Here is a 22,800-nt window from a genome sequence, read left to right as displayed (position 1 = left end):
ATATAGCCCGGAAAAACCTACAACAACCCAGTGATTCCGGCCATGAAAGCCTTCGACAATACATTTGCTTTTGTTCCCTGATGCCTGGCTCTGATAGACCTGAACATATTCTTACCCTGTCGCCTGGGTCTCCTTTGCAGCCAGGAGGTCCAATACGTCCCAGTCTGCCCTGGAAATATCACAAATAAAATTGGAGGAGATTATCAACATTATTCACCAAAATTCCAATCCCTATCTAGTGATTTACCTGATTTTAATAAACACACTGAATCCAGGTTAGTTTATCAAACTGAGGAAATCATCAATATAAATAAAAATGTAATGTTCGTTTGTGGGATTAACAGAACTAAAAAACCACTGGACGAATTGACACCAAATTTGGACACAAGACACCTAACCACCCAATGTATGTCCTTCACTCAAAAAAATGATTTTGTCATTTGGGAGTGTCCTTTGGTTTTGGAGTTGTCGTTCACCTATATCCAGAGATCACTGTGAACTCAAACAATAATGGATCTGGACCAAATTTGCCATGAATACTCCATATGCCCAAATACGAACACAGATGGAGTTTGGGGGGAATAGACCTTGACATTTGGGAGTTGTAGTTGCTGGGATTTATAGTTCACCTACAATCAAAGAGCATTCTAAACCCCACCAACGTTAGAATTAGGCCAAACTTTCCACACAGAAGCCCCATGACCAACAAAAAATACTTTGTTTTCTGATGGTCTTTGGCGACCCCTCTAACACCCCTTTATGACCTCTGCAGATTGAGAAATGGTGCCTTAAGGCCACCCAGTCCAACTCCCTTCACCAGGGCAAGAAAACATAACCAAAGCCCTCCTGATAAAGAGCCACCCAGCCATAGGTATAGATAGATAGATATGATTCACACATCTACACAACCACAGAATGTGGCAGAAGAAACTCCTGAAAATACCTGCAAAGGTCTGGATCTTACTGGAAGTGTCAGACCTTTGCAAGTATGGAGGAAGTGGGGGCTGTCTCCTGGGATTGCCATTTGCGATCCTAGATAGCATCCCCACAGTTATCCTTCTTCCTCAAGCTAAGGATGCCTGGGGAGGAGGGAGGGCAGTGCCTTTCCTGTCTCCTGTTTAGCCAATGGCAATAGAAACAAAACATCTGTATGGTGCACTGAGGTTGCCTTACCTTTCTGGGGCTTGAAAATGAAACTAGGGAGCTTTCAAGAAGGGAAGGGGGGAGGGAAATGAAACTAAAGCTCTTTAGTCTCATTTTCAAGGACTAGGAAGGTAAGACAAGCCTAGTATCTTTGTGCAGAGAATTTTTCTCTCTTTTTAAGAGCTAAAGAGGGTCAGGGAGAGAAGGTATAGGTCCCCATCTGTGTTGATTGTCAAAAAGGTGGAGTTTCAGCCCCCAGTGAGGCTGAGAAATGTGTGTTTAAATGCCCATTCCACTCACGTTTTGGCCAGCGTAGAAGGTCCCTGAGTAACAATAAGTACCATTTCCCGAGACATGACTAGAACTTTTCTTGTTAGAGCACCATGGGACACAATGCTGCCTTTTAATTCTTGAGTGAGTCAGACATGGCAAATAACAGTCAGCACACCTCAAATATTCTTCATCTCTTATGTGCCTTCTACTTCTCTTTTAACTAATGCTATTCTGGGTTTTTCTTGGAAAGATTTATTCAGAGGGCATTGGTTAAAGCACGTGACTTCCTCAAGATCATCAAATTGATTTCCATGACTAAGTGAGGATTTGAATCCTAGCTTTTCCAAGTCCTAGACTCCTTTTAGGTTAGTGTGATCATGGGATCAGCCTACACAACAGATGCAAGCTGATCTGTTTTAACCCAGGGAAAGTTCCTCAACACAGCCTAAAAACAAACAAGGATTTGGCCTTTCTCACGCACCCTGGGATTGTAAGCATCCAATTCTTATGCAGAACTGATGGTGGATGTCTTGATAGGCATCTCATGCTTCCCCGGGACTGTCTCCTCCACCCAGGCATGTAGCCGGGGGGGGGGGGGGGGCTTGGGGGGCTTCAGCTCCCCCCCCCCCGAAATTCTCATGGTGGTTCGCGAAAAGGTCTTACTGGTGCATTATTTAAACTGTTATGTTTATTCATATCATGATCTGATAACCATACTCAATATATCCCATATGCATGGGGGTATTGGGGTAATGATACAAAAGGTTTGCTAGGGTAGACCCTCTTTCACTCAGACTCAGCCCCCGCCCCCCCAACCCCCCCCTGAAAAAAATTCACCCCCCCCCCCCAAAACGAAATCCTGGCTACAGGCCTGCCTCCACCCCTCTCCCACCCACCCACAGCAGTTACAACAGGACCTACCTGCTACTAGTCCCTAGCTCTTCCTAATCCCGTGCCATGTGACTGGCAAAGAGGGTGGAAGACTGAGGAGGGGCAATGGATGAGAAACAGGTAGGTCTTTTTGTACCACTGTAGCTGGCAGTGGTGGGATGGAAGAGGGGTGGCAGTCGGGGTCCTGTCCTGTTGTGCTGAATTGGCTTTGCTGAAGCTGGGCAATAGGGACTCACTCTTGCTGCCAAGGCGGCTCAAGATGCCCCTGTTGGACGACAGTGTGAGTCAGAACTGATTCCTGCTCGCATTGTATGTCTGTGGAGAGCCACTACACAAAACATTGCCCTACTCTGGTTCTATATCTGTGTGTACTCCAAATATGCTGAAATGACAATGATTGGGAGAAAGAGATTCAAGAGATACTTATTATAAATATGAATTATAAAGGGAATGACTGTTAAAAATTAATCTTAGTATTTACAGTTTAATCAAAATGCTCATAGTACTGAGTAATGTTACCTTTTGTCCATCAGTGCCGTTCCTTCCTGAAAGGCCTCCAGACCCCTGAAATTAAAGAAACCAGAGCATTAGAAATAGATTTCAGTACAAAACCAGAGCTTGAATCATGGGCCACATTCAAAGACTGGGTCTTACCTTTCGTCCATCTCCTCCATACTCTCCCTGCAAAAGACAAGAAAAATAATAAATATGTCATATTTACTAAATCAAAAGGTTATAGTGGTTTGACAGATGCCTAAGAAATCATTTGGGACATAAATTGTGGAATCTCCCTTTACTTAAATAAAGATCATTTGAGAACAGAACAATGTATATGCAGCTCACCAAGCATTGGCCTTGTGGAATCTAAATACTTCCACAGACTATATGCAGAAGAGGCATTGGTTTAGGATTATTTAGTTTTTAACAAAAGTGTTGAATATATTTAAATCTGTAACATGTTCTATTATTGCTTTATTATGTTTCAACTGCTATTTTAAAATTATAACTACTTCTTTTTATCCCAGCGTGCCATGACCGTCTTTCCTAGTGTTGAGGGGAACCATGAAAGTAGGCCATCCCTTGGCCTGTAGCTCACTTGAAGCAAGGGAGATGGTTTCAATGGAAACGGGGCTGTGAAGGAGAGGTCCAAAGCGAGGGATATGAGGTGAGAGGGAAACCAACTGTCAGATGGAACTTTGCTTGTAACTGTACTGTATGCTTTGAGAAATAAAGCCCTTCCAGTCTGTCTGTGAGGTAATTTCTTCTCTAGAAAACTGAACATGGGTGAGAAAAGTAGGATATAAATTAATAAATAATTATAATTGATTGGACGTCGGCTTTGAGTAGCCTGCCCCTCAGAATTATTCTGATCTAACCTGATCAATGCACATTGCAGTTGTCATTATTCTCTCTTTCAAATGTGTGCTAATCTACACAGGGTAATTCATGAAGAGACACAAAAGATTTTTAAAAGAACATTCATAAGAAAACCGGAGTATTATTTGTTAGGTTTTACAGATTTAGATCTACAACTGACGGAACAAGAGGATAAACTTTTTACATATATGACGACTGCCACTAGAATTGTTTTTGCTAGAGAATGGAAGAAAGACTCAGTACCACCCATACAGGAATGGGTGGAAAAAATCAGGGAAATAAAGGACATGGATGAATTGACTTTTTTGTTGAAGAAAAATACAGGTATAATACTAAGAAGAACGAATTGGGATAATCTCCATGAATATCTGGACAATTTGGGAAAATAAGAAACAAGAGAAACAATTTATTTTTGAACTTATTTTATATTTTTGAATAATAAGAAGATATGATCCAAGAAGATGGAATGGAAGTCATTTTTTTTTGTTTTTCTTTTTTTTGTGTTTTTTGTGTATTTTTGTAGAATTATTTTTTTAGGAGTTATTTGGGATTTTAATATACTTTTTTGTTTCTTCTTTTTTTCTTTTATTCTTCATTTCCTCACTTTCCTATACTTTATTGTTCTCACTCTTTCGTTGTACCCTATATAAAAATTAATAAAATTCTAATTTAAAAAAGTGTGCTAATCTACTGTTTAATTTAATATCAAACCAACTAATGTCATAGTTAAAACATCTTACCTTTTCTCCTTTAAATCCACGGATACCCTGTGAAAGGAACAAATAGGTATATTATTTAATATTTGTTTAGATGTATGCCAGATAGAGTTCTATCTTCGTTTGGCTATTATATTTAAATTATGGTAATTTAAACCACGAAAATGCTCAATTTTAAATAAATAATCTAAAACCATTTTCCAGCTTTGTAATTCACACATTTCCTGACCACATATGCATGCTCAGCCCATTGTGAAAATCTGACTACATTTTTTCCACTTTTAACATTTACATTTGAAATTCTGAAATTCGGTTTGTATGTTGGGGCTGCTCCATACACAAAGAAAGCCACCAACTTGAATCTGAACATTACCACAATGTTCTAGATCAAGGTTTGCTATATACCAGGCAGAATATATTTCCATATATACACACACACACACACACATATATGTGTGTGTGTGTGTTCATATCAACAGTTTCATTACTCATATCAGATCAAATATTTATTATTTTTGAAAAGAACAGATTAACTCTTTCTCTCACAGTACATTAATGTTATGGCCTTCTGCTACATTGCTTGTTGAACATTCAATAATGTTCAGCACTTAGAGTTAAAGATGTTTTGGAGAGAGCAATAGTGATAGAAGTAAATATTTTCCAGTGTCTGTGCCTCTTATCTAAACTTTCCAATATGTAAAGCAATATTCTTAGGGATCATTATACCTCTTTTTTTCATCCCTTATTCTCTCACTTCCACTCAAAATGAAAATAGCTTGCATCAGTGTAAATGTACCAAACTTAGAAAAAAAAACGTATCTCAAATGGAATTAGTTTTTTAATCAAACGGGTTCTTACACCTTAATCAAAATTGCATGCAGACAAACACACTTTCCTTTACTGTTGAAGGAGATGGCTAGGCCTGTAGCGGGGTGGGGGGGGTGGGTTTAGGGGTTCAACCCCCCCCCCCCGAAATGTTTCAGATTTTTTTAAAAAAACCCAGTTTACTCATGAATTTTAACTGGTTAACCAAATCCCCATGCTAAGTCTATGAGATGCAAAAAATTAAGAGTCCCTCCAGAACTGCAAACACTATCTCAAGCAAATATTTATTTATTTATTTATTATTCGAACTTATATGCTGCCACTCCCCTGGGGCTCGGAGTGGCTTACAAGAACAGGCTAAAATCTAACACAATTTAAAACAATTTAAAAACAGCAATATCAGAGATCAAAGTCCTGTCGAAACAGATATGTCTTACATGCCCTGCGGAAAGGTGATAAGTCCCGCAAGGCACGGACTTCAGGTGGCAGAGTATTCCAGAGTGATGGTGCCACTGCTGTAAAGGCTCTGCGTCTGGTTGCTGTTAGACGCAAGGTCTTGACACTGGGAATTTCCAATAGATCCAATGGATTTCCAATGGATTTATGGAACTCTGAACACTGACCATGAGATTGTTTACTATTGTGTTATGTACTGATGTTTTTAACCTGTTAACTGTTTAATTGCTTTTATGTATGTATGCATTTTTGACATAGGCATCGAATTGTGCCTTCCTTTGTAAGCCGCCCTGAGTCCCCCCTTGGGGGTGAGAAGGGCGGGGTAGAAGTAACTGAAATAAATAAATAAATAAATAGATCTTGGCCCTCAGAACGGAGGGATCTCTGGGGTTGGTAGGGGGTGAGGTGGTCCCTCAGGTACATCGGCCCCAGACCATGCAAGGCCTTAAATATTGACAATTTATTCACACTGTCATTACTTGCAGCAATAGCCGATGTAGTGAAGCAACTAAGTTGGGTGTGTGTGTGTTGAATGCTCTCATTAAGGAGGCCAGACTTGGTGGAGGTGGTTAACAGGGGCGGAGCTTCAGACTATTGAAGGCTGCTCTGCCCCCTGCTGTGCTCTTTGCTTCAGCGTGAGCTAGAAGGCAGGTATCAACCCCCCCCCCGCGAAAATTTCAAACCCCCCCCCCCGAAAATTTAAACCCCTCCCGAAATATTTTTCTGGCTACGGCCCTGGAGATGGCCACCGCAGAGCTGTTTAGATTGTCATTTTAAAATGGTTTCCATTTATTTAGACATCTACACAAGGAAAACAACTTAAACATGAGACTCTAAATGACTCACCTTGGGACCAGGATATCCAATTGGGCCTTCAATTCCTGGGTCACCCTATATTAAAAAAAGCCAAAAGACATTATTACTGTAATTGTAATACATAATTTAAAAGATAATGAAGGCTGCTATCCTATACACATATACCCAATGAGTTTAGCAGGGCTTATCTCTAAGGCCCCATATAATATAGTTTGAGACTGCATTATGTGGTCAGTGTGGGCTCATGCACATAATGCAGTTAAACTACATTAAATTAAGTTTCAAATTGCATTATATGGCAGTGTAGATGGGACTTGGCTGACATATTTAGGATTAGCCTGAATACTGTTGCTAGTTCCAAGTAGAGCAGACCCTTTGAATTAATGAGATATACCCATATGCCGATAATAATTGATTTAATGGGCTTGATCTATTTTGGGTTAACCAACAGAATTCCAACCTGCATACTCACTTCTTTCCAATCATGCCAGTCTTCATTGCCAAAGGCATATGCCAAAGATAGGTACTGCTGTATTCTATCAATAGTGAACTGAATTGCTAAGACGGGGCCTTTTAAAAAGTTGAAAGCTGCTTGAAATAGTCTGCATAAATATTTCTCTGTTCTCATTATCTCCTCCTAAACTAAAAATGTTGTTGCTCAGAGGCAAATGCTGGCTGAACGTTTAATGACTGTGGTTTCCACGAGTCCCTTTCACCATGATTGGAAACCAGTATACAACGGAAGGAGGGAATACAAGACATTTGTGACTTAAGTATGTCATAACAAACTATGGTTTGTCGTGATGATGGAATCAAGCTATTTTCAGCCGGATGTTGATAGGATGTACATATATAAGTGTATGATGAGCGAGTAACCATCAAAGTAGACATTAAAGGTAGTTGTGTCTTTCTAGAAGGCAGCATGTTTTATACTTTGAAAATGGGATTTCCTTGCAGATATCTGTCTTAGCAGTCAGACTTTTAATTAAATCCATGTTTGGTTATTTAGAGGTAGTCATAAAGGAAAGTATATTGGAACACAAGAAAGTATGTAGTAGGACATAAGCATTGTTCATCACTTAAAGGAGCATCACATTGAAATATTGAGTAAGTAAATGGTCTAATTTGTTCCATAATATGATGTGTGTGGCTGGGTCCCTCTTAACTTTTAAATATACATATGTATTTTTAATGCACACTTTCAGTATCAAAATTGCTTCAATTACCGTGAATATATTCATATACAAGTCAACCCAAAGTATTGGTTGAGGGCAGGTCAGTTTTGGAGCTAAAATTATGGATTTTGATATGATTCATGGCTACTCTGAGGGGCATTCTGTTAAGAGGGAAAGGACTATTGCTACCTCAGGGGGACAGCTGTCTCTGGCCATAACCATTATTCTCCTGCCCAGAGAATAAAAAAAGACCAGAAAGTCAGTGCTTCTTTGGAGAAAGTCAGTGCTTCTTTTAGGGTCTCTTGAGACAATTGAAGGCCCCTTCTACCCTGCCATATAAAATTAATATTATCTGCTTTGAAAAAGATTATATGGCAGCGTAGACTCATGTAATCCAGTTCAAAGCATATAATCTGGATTATCTGTTTTGATAATCGGGATCATATGGCAGTGTAGAAGGGGCCTCCATGGATCAGAGATGCAATTTGGACTAGAACCTGGTCTGGAAGAAAGGGTTTAATGTCCTCATTTTTTCAAAGAAGTTTCAGTTCAGCTAAGGGCCCTTGCACTTAAGACTTGAGCTTTCATTTGGTTGCTCATTGAGGCCTTTTCTAAACTGTCACATTATCAACTTTGAACTGGATTACATGGCACATTATCAACTTTGAACTGGATTATATTCATATAATCCAGTTCAAAGTTGATAATGTGACAGTTTAGAAAAGGCCTCAATGAGCAACCAAATGAAAGCTCAAGTCTTAAGTGCAAGGGCCCTTAGCTGAACTGAAACTTCTTTGAAACTGGATTATATGAATATACACTGCCATGTAATCCAGTTCAAAGCAGTTAATCTGAATGGCAGTGCAGAAAGGGCCTTAGTTTGGACCTAACGGATTCTCCCCTATGAACCATCGAGGTCTTTAAGATCTTCCGGGGGGGGGGGGGGGGGCTGCTCTCGATCCCACCACTGTCACAATCGCGGTTGGTGGGGACGAGAGACAGGGCCTTCTCGATGGTGGCTCCCCGGCTTTGGAACTCCCTCCCACAGGAGATTAGAACTGCTCCCTCCCTCCTGACGTTCAGGAAGCTAACAAAGATTGGCTATGGAATGCGGCCTTTGACAACTGAGTCAACTTTGGTTCATATGGAAGGAGAATGAATAACTGTGAATTATGACCAGGAATGCTTTGACAACGTGGCTATGTGATTGTGATGATGACGATGTTGTATTGTAATATGTTTTTAATTGTGTAATGATGATGCATTGTGTGGTTTGTATTTTTGTATATGAACACATGTTGTGAACCGGATCTGAGTCCCTCTTGTAGGTGAGAAGATCGGTATGGAAAAATTTAAATAATAATAATAATAATAATAATAATAATAATAATAATAATAATGTATTCACAGTACAAGTCATGGGTGATGCAACTAGATGGAATGACCAGGGTCAAGGGTAAATGAGCATTAAAGGAACCTAGGCAGATGAGTAGTACACCCCTCACAACTTTTATATACATCCATCCTGTCTGAGCGTGTATCCCCCATTATTATTTAGAAAACAGAAACAGAAGCATGGTATCAGATTTATCTCAGTCTTTATGCTTTTCTTTTTTTTAATTTTTTATTGATTTGTCACATTTGTTACATACTATTGCATTTTATACAGCAGCCTCTTTAACATGTTGTTTTATTATTTTGCTTTGACATTTCCCCCCCCCCTTTTCTCTCCCCCCCCCCTTTTTATCACCAAATTGCTCCCCTCCACCCGCCTCAAGCCACAATTCTTACATTCCATCTGTCCAAAATTTCATTTCTTCTTGTGACGGTAATTTTCCTTCCTTATTTTTTAATCCATTTACCACAAATCTTCCCCATACAGCATCAAAATCACTTTGTTTCTATATACCTTTTTAACCTTTAATATGCATGTCAGTTTATCATTTATTGCTATTTTCCATGCTTCCTTATACCACTCCTCTATTTGTATATTCATTTCTTTTTTCCAATTCCTTGCTATGAGCAGTCTTGCTATGAGCATTCCTTGCTATGAGCAGTATATTCATTTCTTTTTTCCAATTCCTTGCTATGAGCAGTCTTGCTATTGTTAGTAAGTTTGTTGTCGCTTCTTTATCCTCCTTTTTCAATTGCTTATTGTTATATAATAATAATAAGGTTATACTAGGACTTTTATCTATTTTCATATTCATTATAGCTTCTATTTCTCTAAATACTTTCTCCCAAAAATTATTTACATATTTACATTGCCACCACATATGTATATATGTTCCTGGTTCTTGACACCCTCTCCAACAATTTATTGAGTTATTTTTGTTCATATATGCTATTCTTACCGGTGTCAAGTACCACTTCCATATTAACTTGTAATAATTTTCTTTAACTCGTATCGATAAGTTTTTTAAGTGTCTTTGTCCCCATAACTGTTGCCACTCTGTTTCACTTATTTTCATCCCTAAATCCTCTTCCCAAATCTCCTTAAGGGTACACATTTTATTTTTTCATCTTTCATTTCAATTAATATCTTATACATTTTACTAATTATACCTCTCAAGTTTTCATATTCTTCTACAGCCCTTCCCTTCTGTATTATTTGTTCGAATTGATTGGGTTGGCTTCCATTTCTATTGGTTTTTTTTTCCAGTTTATTAACCATTGTTCTAATTGTATACAATGAAACCATGACAATTTTATTTCTTTAAACTCTTCCAACATCATTTCCCTCTTCATTTCCACCTTCATCCAATCCCCTATCCTATCTAAATTTATTTCCTTTACCTTTTTATCCATTACTTTTTAAAAAAAATTTGGGAACTTCTTTTCCATCATTATTGGGGTTATAATTGATCCCTCCTTTATTAACTTCCTCCTATATTTGTTCCATACTTCCAGTATGTTGCTCAACATTGGGTTTCTAATTTCCCTCATTTCTTTTCTAGTAAACTGTTTAAAAAATATATTCCAAATTTCATCTTCCACTTTTCCTGAATCATTACTAAGCCAATCTATTCCCTCTTTTTTAACCATTCCTTCTATAACCAAACTTAAAAGTGTTCCTGCCATACATCAAGGGAACCACTGACCGCATAGGGAAGCTGATGAGGAAACACAACATACAAACAATCTACAAACCCACCAAGAAAATCCAACAAATGCTACGTTCAGCAAAGGACAAGAGGGATCCTCTCACCTCTGCAGGAGTCTACCGTATACCATGCAGCTGTGGACAAGTCTACATAGGGACCACCAAACGCAGCATTGCCCAAACACGAATCCAGGAACATGAAAGGCACTGCAGACTACTCCAACCAGAGAAATCAGCCATAGCAGAGCACCTGATGAACCAACCTGGACACAGCATTTTATCTGAGAACACAAAAATGCTGGACCACTCTCACAACCACCATGTCAGACTACACAGAGAAGCCATTGAAATCCACAAGCATGTGGACAATTTCAACAGAAAGGAAGAAACCATGAAAATGAACAAAATCTGGCTACCAGTATTAAAAAAATCTAAAATTGCAACAGCAAAAACAGCAGGGAGAAAAACAGGCAGGGACATCTAATCACCCTTCAAGAAGAGTTTGCTCCAGGCACAGTCAACCCATTGTATGCTAATCAAGTTGGTCAATTGAAAGATTCACACCTAGCCCAACTTACAAAAGCCTTTTGTCTCACCCTGGTCATTCCACAGATATATAAACCCCTTTTTTCCCAGCTCCAGCAGACCTCACCTCTGAGGAAGCTTGCCATAGATGCAGGCGAAACGTCAGGAGAAATGCCTCTAGAACATGGCCATATAGCCCGAAAAAACCCATAAGAACTGACCAAACTTAATCTACTTGCTTCATAGTACTTTTTATATTAGGTAGCGCTAGTCCACCCTCCTTTTGCGATCTGTACCATAACTGTTTATTTAGTCTGTTTCTTTTACTTCCATTACAGTACTTATTCATCATTTGTTGCCATCTTTATGCTTTTCATGTACATACCTGGCGTCCTTTAAGGCCAGATGCTCCTGGAGCTCCCATGTTACCCTTTGCACCCTGAACAAAGAATCAAACAAAAGAATTAGATTGCAATTTCCTGTAATAATGGCAATTTCAGTAACTTACCGAGATCCAAATATGTATGCTAGCTGATGCTTACATGGAATATCAGGCCAATGTTTTTGGCAGACAGGGGTCAACTCATTCTGGAACCCACTTACATGAAAAACTTGTTCTGGGTAATTTACAGCTACTAAAGAGATTTTTCTTTTCCACAGAGATCCTTGGGAGGAAAAGTTCTTTCTCTTCTCTCCTATTAATATTTATCTCGCATGCTTTTCTTATATAAGCTCTAACAGTAGCCTTCAGGACCTTTTCAGACCGAAAGGCAATTAATAAACTATTTGAAATGGAAAAAGTTTTAATGATGCCCTTTAGCTTACCTTTTGTCCCCGGAAACCTTTGGGGCCAGGTGGGCCTTGGATTTCTAAGCAGCTCATTTTGTAGCACTGCAACAAAAATCAAAACAGAAATTAGTTTAAATTTTCGCAGTAAAGGATATTGTGAATGCCTACCTACACTGTTGCAGAAGATGCCTCTGCACCCTTGGGCAAAGTGATCTTCAAGTGTCAGGAGCTCAAATTAAACTCATGCTCGCCTACAAAACGGCTCAGAGGCATCTGCTCCTGCTGTGTTGCATCTCCTAGAGCAAAGAAGGCTTGGGACATTAGGGGCATTTTTCACCACTGTGTCTTCTCAGAGAGCCATAACACAATGTTCATGCTGGCCCTGAAGAGACAAGGAATTACTTCTGGGTTCAGTTTAATCTGAATTTTTTTGGGGTAACTTTTGGGCTGGGCCTTTTCCCCCCCAAAAAAGGTTTTCTCCATTTTCCCAGGAAAAAATGTTAAGAAAATTCACAAGCTTCATTTTATTATGCAGTCATCTTATTGTGAATCATAGAATCATAGAATCAAAGAGTTGGAAGAGACCTCATGGGCCATCCAGTCCAACCCCATTCTGCCAAGAAGCAGGAATATTGCATTCAAATCACCCCTGACAGATGGCCATCCAGCCTCTGTTTAAAAGCTTCCAAAGAAGGAGCCTCCACCACACTACAGGGAAGAGTGCCACTGCTGAACAGCTCTCACAGTCAGGAAGTTCTTCCTCGTGTTCAGATGGGATCTCCTCTCTTATAGTTTGAAGCCATTGTTCCGCTTCCTAGTCTCCAAGGAAGCAGAAAACAAGCTTTATCCCTCCTCCCTGTGGCTTCCTCTCACATATTTATACATGGTTATCATATCCCCTCTCAGCCTTCTCTTCTTCAGGCTAAACATGCCCAGCTCCTTAAGCCGCTCCTCATAGGGCTTGTTCTCCAGACCCTTGATCATTTTAGTCATCCTCCTCTGGACACATTCCAGCTTGTCAATATCTCTCTTCAATTGTGGTGCCCAGAACTGGATACAATATTCCAGGTGTGTTCTAACCAAGGCGGAATACTTCCCTAAATCTAGACACTATGCTCCTATTGATGCAGGCCAAAATCCCATTGGCTTTTTTTGCCGCCACATCACATTGTTGGCTCATGTTTAACTTGTTGTCCACGAGGACTCCAAGATCTTTTTCACATGTACTGCTCTCGAGCCAGGCGTCCCCCATTTTGTATCTTTGCATTTCGTTTTTCCTGCCTAAGTGGAGTATCTTGCATTTGTCACTGTTGAACTTCATTTTGTTATTTTTGGCCCATCTCTCTAATCTGTCAAGATCGTTTTGAATCCTGCTCCTGTCCTCTGGAGTATTGGCTATCCCATCTCTTGCTAAGTTTCTGAATTATGCAGGTTTTTTTGGTAGGATTAAATGGAAACCTGCTGAATTTGTCTTTGTGCAATTGTTGAAGTGATCCATAGCAAATTCACTGAAAAGACGATTAAGCCAAATTATATGGATTTAGATCAGACCTCCATCTGATCTGGAGATATTTTATAAGAAATACGTTGGACTGAGTTAAATTTGATTTTCTCCTATACAGAAGTGGTATTTCCTTGAAGCCCGTAGCTATGCAGACTTTTCTGTGGAGATCCAGATGTTCCCAGGTTTTGACAGCAGTTCGAGTGTATCCTTTTGGAAACAACACATGAAGGTACTTACCTCCCCGTAGGCTTCATGTTTCTGTGGGGGAAAGGATAAAAATGGCAAATTAATTCAGCTAAATTTAAGGAGAAAACTGTCACTGCTCTTCCTCCCATATATATGGTCTGTTACCTCAATGACCTATGTTGTTCATAGATTCCAGCAGAGAACTTGAGCACCTTGAGGATCTCAGCCCTCTGCCTGGTAAAGGCTTTGCCATCCAGGCTTTATGTTGTAAAGAATAATAATACACTTTATTTATATTCTGCTCTATCTCCCCAAGGGGTAAGGTAAAGGTAAAGGTAGTCCCCTGACATTAAGTCCAGTCATGTCTGACTCTGGGGTGTCGTGGTCATCTCCATTTCTAAGCCGAAGAGCCAGCGTTGTCCGTAGACACCTCCAAGGTCATGTAGGCGGCATGACTGCATGGAGCGCCGTCCCCAAGGGGACTCTGAGTGAATTACAACATACACAGATAGGCAGACATTCAATGCCTTAATACAGTGGAATAACAATGACATAGAAATACACAGAACAAAGGTAAAAGCTTCCCCTTTCATCTCCGGCTTTCTGGAGCTCAACTCTGGCCATGGGGAGGTGCTCTTGTTCCATTTCCAAGTCAACAAGTCTGTTGTCTGTAGACACCTCCTGGGTTGCCGGTATGGCTGTATGGCCACTTTTATTTCCTTCCTGCCGAAGTGATACCTATTGGTCTATTCACATTTGCATGTTTTCGAACTGCTAGGTTGGCAGGAGTTAGGGCTAACAGTGGGAGTTCACCCCAACCCATGGCTTTGAACTGCCAACCTTTAGGTCAGCAGATTCAACAGTTCAATGGTTTAACCCATTGTGCCACCACGGCCCCTGATGTGAAATGTTTATTTGGTTGTTCACTGACAAAGGAACAAATGTCAGCAAAAGATAGTATATTTTATTGAGAATGGGTGTTGAAGAGCCCTGTATTTTATTACTGCAATCCTTTCCAGGAGGAGCTAAATAAACTGTGGGAGCACAAGGAGCAAAAGAAAAGGGTCAGAGCTCAGTAGTACAGGGCATGTTTTGCCTGTATACTTGACTCTCCATATTTGCTGATTTGCCTTTGCAAACTTGTTTAAAATGTTCTCTTTAGAAACTTCTAGGATCTGCACTGCATATAATTCAGATTATCAAATAAAATAATCCAGATTAACTGAACTGGATTATATGAGTCTACGCTGCAATATATACTAGTTCAAAGCAGATAATTGCAGTGTAGATCCAGTCTTAGTCCTCCAATGTGACTTTGTGTGTCCATTTATATTGGAATTTTACCACAGAGTCATACTTTGGAGGAGGGGGTGGCAGTGGCTAGAGATTCCTAGAGGGAATTCATTCCAGGAACCTCTAGGTCCTCTAGTGCAACTCTATGATCAAATTTTAATGTTTTTTTTATTTGTGGTTTTTTTAATCATTTGGGTCTTATGCTTTATCTTCAGTGCATGTAGAGGACTGACTGTGTAAGGAATCATAGAATCATAGAATCATAGAATCAAAGAGTTGGAAGAGACCTCATGGGCCATCCAGTCCAACCCCCTGCCAAGAAGCAGGAATATTTCATTCAAATCACCCCTGACAGATGGCCATCCAGCCTCTGCTTAAAAGCTTCCAAAGAAGGAGCCTCCACCACACTCCGGGGCAGAGAGTTCCACTGCCGAACGGCTCTCACAGTCAGGAAGTTCTTCCTCATGTTCAGATGGAATCTCCTCTCTTGTAGTTTGAAGCCATTGTTCAATCATCTGGTTTAATATCTGACTTTTCAGATTAATTTTGGAAATACAGTCTGGACAGCCACTATTAGCATTCTTTAAGTGAGGCAAGCTAACATATTGGTCTAGTTCAGAGTTTTCCAAACATTTCATGTTAGTGATGCACTTTTTAGACATGTATCATTGTGTGGCATTGTAATTCAGTTTTACTAACAAACCGAAGTTTAAAACAACTCATTGGAAGGGATATGAACATACACATAAATTGTAATAACAAAATGTATCTGAACACCACATATCTCATGAAAACCTTTCATTTATATTTTTAAATGTATAATTTGTAAGATAAAAACATTCATTTCCAATATTTTGTTATTTCTTGTTACGTTCACATGCCACACCTACACATTGCAGCAACACACTAACATGTCACGTCACACAGTTTGGAAAGCTCTGACCTAGTTAATGTACCTTTGCAGAGTTTGAGTTTTTGGACTACAGGCTACTCTGTTCTGCAGGACACCTTTCCTTGGAAGGCTACCAGTTACCTTTGCTGACATGGGAAAGAAAAATACCGTTTTAACTCCAAGTCAGCTAAAGTCAATATTCCAGCCTGACTCACTACACACCACAAAAAGCTTTGGAAAGTAGGTTAAATTGGGATGTATGAGTCACCCCTGGATACACATATGAATGTTCAAACACTTAGTATGTTCACTGAATAACATTATGGTGACCCAAGCAAAGTTGCAACATTATACTAACTGATTCTTGGCTTTGAAATTTGTGTTTCTTTGGAAAATTCTGGTATATGTCGAATTTTTCTCTGTTTCCTATGGAAAGGCTGGTGTGGCTACTAGACCGTCTTGGAAACCAGAAATAGCCACCCCAAGTCCCTTTGGGTGGAGAGGTATGGGTTAGAAATAATAATAATAATAATAATAATAATAATAATAATAATAATAATAATGGTCCTCAACCCCTGTGACGTTCTCCACCTTTCAATGACTATTCTCTCCTCTGTACTGTCCACTAAAGATTGGATGAGGAGCTTCCTCTTCCTCCACTAGGATGTAGACAACCAATGGCCATAGATGACCAAAATCTGAGCAATCTCTTGTTCATGAGAGAGAGAGAGAGAGAGAGATTATTTAATTAAAAGGATTTAAAAAGATTTTAAATCTTACCATAACTTGGATGATCCTATCAATGGTTTCAGTATCTACTTCAATGGTGTGTTTCTTTGTGGTGGCATAGTTGTTGCGGTAAAGTTCATGGGGGGAGCTGGCAATTTCTCGGAGCCCCTGTTCATATATGTTCTGACTGGGGGCTACAGCGAAAAGCTTGATCCCTGCCTCCCGGGCACGTTCAGCTTGGTGCTTCATCCCCCCACATGGGCTACCCGTGACGTGGCCGTCGGTGATTACAACTGCATAGTTAGTAACACCTGGAGATGTATTGGCAAGTATCTGCGCAGTCATGTTGGAGAGAGCACAGTCTGTAAAAGTGCCTCGCCCGATATACTGAATGTTCTTCAATTTATCGAGGTATATTTCTTTGCTGTTGGTGAAATCGCTGTAGAAAATCACCACATCTGAAAAATGAAGTCCCGCAAACTGCCAAGTGATGGACACCTGGTTCTGGTACAATTCATTCTCCAGCCTAGTGATGAACTCTGGAACAAAGCGCTTGATGTGGTCCACCAGACTCTGGATGGGCACAGTCTGCAGGGCGATACTCTCAGATGTGTCAATCACGAAGTACACTCTGACGGGACAGTCAGTTTTATCTGAACAGGAAGAAAGCAAGAAAAAACATGCTAAACAAGTCTGGGTGCCATCCATTTAGCACCATGCTACCTGGGCTTGCCAGATATCATCACAGGGGAGAAAGGTAGACATCTGAGAGTCTGTGCCCCTTCTCATCTTATTAGTATGCATAGCAGACAAGGGACTGGCTTAGGAAACCTGAGATGTGAACATCAAGGCCAGCATGAACCTATTAGGTCTTTCTTCCTCTTATAGTCTGTTTGGAATACAAAAAGAATAATACTGATTTAAATTTGAGGGTTATGGTGAGAAATGTGGTTAAAGGCTGATATCCTGTCGATTAGTCTCAATTTAATTTTCTGTGAAAGACTTCAAATCAAATCATTTATTTCGGTCATTGACCAGCACAGGAAATAGAGTCACATTTCCATACAAACCTGACATGTCTGGTACATTAAAAATATAAATATAACTACTAAAAGCACAATATGGGTGAGGGAGCGGAAGGGGAACCAGGGTAAAAACATACAATGCCCAAATCCATCACCAAATTATAGATTCAGGGAAGAAGATTACTGGACACACAGTTGACTTTTGGAACTAGTCATTCCCTGGCGGATTTTGTATGCTGCTGCACAGAACTTTGCGACATTGTATGTTGTCGCTGAATTAGTATCTGCCAGTAGCAGGGAGGTATAAAATTGTCCTGAATGGCCTGGGTGCTTGTCTATCAGAGGTAAGATAAGCCTGGCACGGATATCCCTGTAGAACGGGCACTGAAGGAGCACATGTTCTATTGTTTCTACATGACCCGAGTCACAGGGGCAGAGTCGATTAGTCTCAACTAGAATAAATCTGGCCTAAATGCCACAAGATCCTATATGATCTTGGAATCTAAGCAGGATCAATCCTCATTAGTATTTGGTTGGGAGACTGCCAACAAATGCCACGTGTTGTAGACTATATTTTTAGAGAAAAGAACTGACAAGACCACCTCTTGAGTATTCTTTGTCTAATAAAGTGCTATAAAATTCCACGAGTCACCATCAGCCAACTGGCAATTTGAAAGCACCTGTACATTCACAGAGTAAACTCATTAAATCCATTGTTGAATGATACATCAACAGAAATTGATTCAGTAATTTTACTCTAGATAGGACTAAAATATGATTTAGGCGATAAACTGTGTGAAGTACTATGAACAATGAACACTGAAACCGTACTATAATATTGATTCCTACATCTGGTTAGAACCAAATATTGGTGTCTACTTCTATCTGGGATGTCCAACCTCTCTAGACATGAGTTGTGACCATGAACGGTTCTCACTTATACACAGTATCATGGACTGTGTATAAGGGAATTATTGAAGAAAATATTCCCACAAGATTCTTATATAGGTATCATATATAAAAGAAAAAAAATGCTTAAAACTCTTCTGTCTTGTATGTCTTACGTTCTACCAAACATAAAATGGAGGTTTCCTTCCCAGCTTCTTGAGTGTGATCCTGGACTCTTTGCTAAGCTTGGAACCCCAAGTTTCGGCGGTGTCCAGGGGAGCATTTGCACAACTCAAACTTGTGCGCCAGTTGCGCCCGTACCTTGGGAAGTCTGACTTGGCCACGGTAGTCCACGCTCTGGTTACATCCCGGATTGATTACTGCAACGCGCTCTACGTGGGGTTGCCCTTGAAGACTGCCCAGAAGCTTCAGATGGTCCAGCGCTCGGCGGCCAGGTTGCTAACAGGAGCGGCACTCAGGGAGCATACCACTCCTCTGCTGAACCAGCTCCACTGGCTGCCAATCCGCTACCGGGCACAATTCAAGGTGCTGGCTTTAGCCTATAAAGCCCTAAACGGTTCTGGCCCTGCTTACCTCTCCGAACGCATCTCCACCTATGAACCGACCAGAACATTAAGATCGTCTGGGGAGGCCCTGCTCTCGATCCCGCCTGCGTCACAGGCGCGCTTGGCGGGGACGAGAGACAGGGCCTTCTCAGTGGTGGCCCCTCGGCTATGGAATGCCCTACCGGCAGACATCAGACAGGCACCTTCGCTGCTGACGTTTCGGAGAATGGTTAAGACCTGGCTTTATGAACAAGCGTTTGGTTAAGCAGTGCAACCAATCATAGGAAGACGGTAAATGGAACATAGGAATGGCACAAGGATTATGAGAACGGATCTGATTTCAACTGAGGCGTTATGTTATGTCTGTTTTGTTGATCTGTCTTGTTGATTGTTAACTGTTGTGGATTGATGCTGTTGATCCTGTTTGTTGCATTGTTATGTTTTAATTGCACTGACACTGTTTGATAATTGTACCATGTAAACCGCATTGAGTCGCCTGTTAAGGGCTGAAAAATGCGGTATAGAAATAAAGCAAATAAATAAATAAATAAATAAACAGGGAGAAGCTGTTAGACCACATATAGGCAAAGTGGCTCACTTGTTCATTCTGAAACGACACTCCACCTTCGGGGACAACTTTCTTAGACAATTAAAAGTATAGTCTGAGTTACAAGAACACTGACTTTATAATGGCAGCACTCTCTTGTGTAGCCCTTAATCTCAGAGGTAACAATGGCATGAGGACACTGTGCATGCCCCCTACTTCTTGGTCCTACCTCCTATCTGCACATGTTAACAGCTGCTCATGACAGGGCAAACATCAGCAAAAAGGTGGCTGGATAAATATTACAATAAATATGCATGGGAACCTGGGCTCTCTTGCATAAATGTCCAAGACAGAACTTGGGACAACATGATGGGATTCAGTGAGGTTGCTGTCTAGCTACTTAATCACACTAGAGAATGGATCCACTTTAAATCTGGTTTCTACTTCCTGCAGAATTCTGGGGTTTGTAGTTTAGGAAGGATGTTAAAGGCTCCTCTCTAAACTACAAACCCCAGAATTCTGCAGGAGGCAGAAACCAGATTTGAAGTGCCACTGTTCAATGTTTATGCTATTTGTGTATGAGATTTATTTTAATTGCTTTGTATTAGTATTTGTATTTTGCTTCGCATTGCAATTGTTATTGCTTGTATTGATGCATTGTGGGCTCGGCCTCATGTAAACCACACCGAGTCCCTTGGGAGATGGTAGCGGGGTATAAATAAAGTATTATTATTATTATTATTATTATTATTATTATTATTAAACTTTATTTGTACACCGCTAGCATCTCCCGAAGGACTCGATGCGACTTACAAAGGCCAAGGCCTCAAACAACAACAACAGACAATAACAATATAATACAAGCAAATTAAAAACATAAGCAATAACAACAACAACATTACACAATAAAACCAGGGCCGGACCAATGAAGGGTACAGGTTAAAAAGTGCTGGGTGTAAGAGGTGATATGTTGGGGTTCTGGGCAAGTGCAATGTGCAGAGAGTCTTAAGCTCTAATAAAGTGCTTCTGGGACGTAGTGCTGGAGGTTATCCTATTCCGGAAAGGCACGTCGGAATAGCCAGGTCTTCAAGTTTTTCCTAAAGACCGCCAACGTGGGTGCTAGTCTAATGTCTTTTGGGAAGGGTGTTCCAAAGTTGGGGGGCAACCACAGAAAAGGCCCTGTTCCTCGTCTCCACCAAACGAGCCTGCAACGCAGGTGGAATCGTGAGCAGGGCCTCTTCGGATGAACGGAGGGAGCGCGTGGGTTTGTATACGGAGATGCGGTCACGCAAGTAGGCAGGTCCCAAACTGTTTAGGGCTTTGTAGGTAAGCACCTGCACCTTGAATTGGGCTCGGTAGGTAAACGGCAGCCAATGGAGCTCCTTAAACAGGAGGGTTGACCTCTCTCTGTAAGGGGCGCCAGTTAACATCCTGGCCGCCGCCCGTTGAACCAGTTGGAATTTCCGAGCCGTTTTCAAGGGCAGCCCCACGTAGAGCGCATTACAGTAATCCAACCTAGAAGTGACTAAGGCATGGACCACCCCGGCCATTAACGTGGATTCATTCTCTAGTGTGATGAGTTGTTAGATTGCCTTTGAAGAGGGGCATAAGAATAGTTTTACTGGATGTGACCAAAGATCTATTGGTTCAAGCACACTCTTTCCCAAAATTATCAGCCAGAAACTTCTGTGTAACCCACATTAGAGGCTTGCCTTCATTTAGTGACAGGTCTTGGGAAGCAATGAGAGACCAAGTGCCTCCCCCCACCCCTTTCTGAGCCACTCGCTAGCTATAACTTTTCTGAACTAGCTCCAAACACTGCAGCAGCAATAGCAAACAGGACCATAGTTACATTACAGAGTGCCAGAAAAAGGACCTTCTTGTCTCCCCTGAAATTGCTGCCCATCATTTTACTGAATAATCCTGAGTTACAGAGAGAGGGCAGAAAAATATTTCTAATAAATAATGCTATAAATCTTTCCCCTGTATTGTCGAAGGCTTTCATGGCTGGAATCACTAGGTTCTTGTGGGTTTTTTTGGGCTATAGGGCTATGTTCTAGAGGCATTTCTCCTGACGTTTCGCCTGCATCTATGGCAAGCATCCTCAGAGGTAGTGAGGTCACCTCACTACCTCTGAGGATGCTTGCCATAGATGCAGGCGAAACGTCAGGAGAAATGCCTCTAGAACATGGCCCTATAGCCCGAAAAAATTGGCTTGTATGAGGCTCATTGCTGTCTTGCAATTGTCAGCAACACAGAATTTCTATGAAGTGTAATTGGAAAAAAGGTAAAAGAAGGACAGTGAAGCAAGCTAAGCTTTTTAATGGTGTTTTTACCTGCACAGGAAGATGCTCCGAGAATTACATCATCATCATTTTGAGCGTGCAGGGGAATCAGAGTTGTGCAGAGCAAAGCAGCCAAAAGGGCTTCTGAGAACATCTCAGCGATTGGGTTTTAAGTCCTGTGAAGCAAAAATAAATATAAAAATCACAAAGTGTAATATTTAAATAAGTTTTATTGCATCTCAGCAATTTTTGTGGTTAGTCTGGATGACTAACTTGAATGTTAGGTTAGAAAATTTTAGTCCCGTGAATGTTGATCTTGGATGCTGGAAAACTTAGGTCTGAATGGCAGCTTAACCATGGGTGACCTTGGGCAAGTTATACTCTTTCACCATGCATCCATGTTGTAGAGTTAATGCAGTTTAACATCCCTTAACTGCCATGGTCCAGTGCTATAGAATCCTGGGAGTCACAGTTTGGTGAGGCACCAGCATTCTTTGGCATAGAAAGCTAAAGATCTTGTAAAACTACAACTCCCATTATTTCAGAGTATTGAGCCACAGCGGTTCAAGTGGTGTCAAACTGCATTGATTCTACAGTGTAGATATACCCCTTTTTTCAGAGAAAAACAAGACCAAATCCCTCTGAACAAATCTTGGCAACAAAAACCTACAATAGTTACCGTAAGTTGGAGTTTATTTGAAAGCAATTGATAACAACAAAAGAGAATGTGTTAAATCAAGTGTAGGAAAGGATTTTTCTCAAAAGGAGCTCTCAAAGTGAGCTCTTCTTGGCTGTA

The 22,800-nt window shown here is 40.6% G+C and overlaps 1 protein-coding gene across 2 annotated transcripts in view; it reads right to left on the bottom strand.

Annotated features, from left to right (window-relative positions):
* COL6A2 (collagen type VI alpha 2 chain) overlaps positions 1–22,800 on the bottom strand; it is a 78,783-nt gene that overhangs the window by 45,498 nt on the left and 10,485 nt on the right. For both annotated transcript variants that reach the window (XM_067470006.1, XM_067470005.1), the window contains exons 2-11: positions 22,056–22,180; positions 16,745–17,346; positions 13,831–13,851; positions 12,126–12,191; positions 11,686–11,739; positions 6,528–6,572; positions 4,425–4,451; positions 2,962–2,988; positions 2,827–2,871; positions 116–169 (exon numbers count right to left, since the gene is read on the bottom strand). In XM_067470006.1, coding sequence (XP_067326107.1) covers positions 116–169; positions 2,827–2,871; positions 2,962–2,988; positions 4,425–4,451; positions 6,528–6,572; positions 11,686–11,739; positions 12,126–12,191; positions 13,831–13,851; positions 16,745–17,346; positions 22,056–22,158 — 1,044 coding nt within the window. In that variant the 5' untranslated portion in view covers positions 22,159–22,180. The remainder of the gene's footprint in view (positions 1–115; positions 170–2,826; positions 2,872–2,961; positions 2,989–4,424; positions 4,452–6,527; positions 6,573–11,685; positions 11,740–12,125; positions 12,192–13,830; positions 13,852–16,744; positions 17,347–22,055; positions 22,181–22,800) is intronic.

This window comes from Anolis sagrei, chromosome 1 (assembly GCF_037176765.1).
Source record: "Anolis sagrei isolate rAnoSag1 chromosome 1, rAnoSag1.mat, whole genome shotgun sequence".
Classification (NCBI taxonomy): Eukaryota; Metazoa; Chordata; class Lepidosauria; order Squamata; family Dactyloidae; genus Anolis; species Anolis sagrei.
The sequence above is the reverse complement of the archived record's forward strand: the minus strand, read 5'-3'. Positions and strand labels throughout refer to the sequence as shown.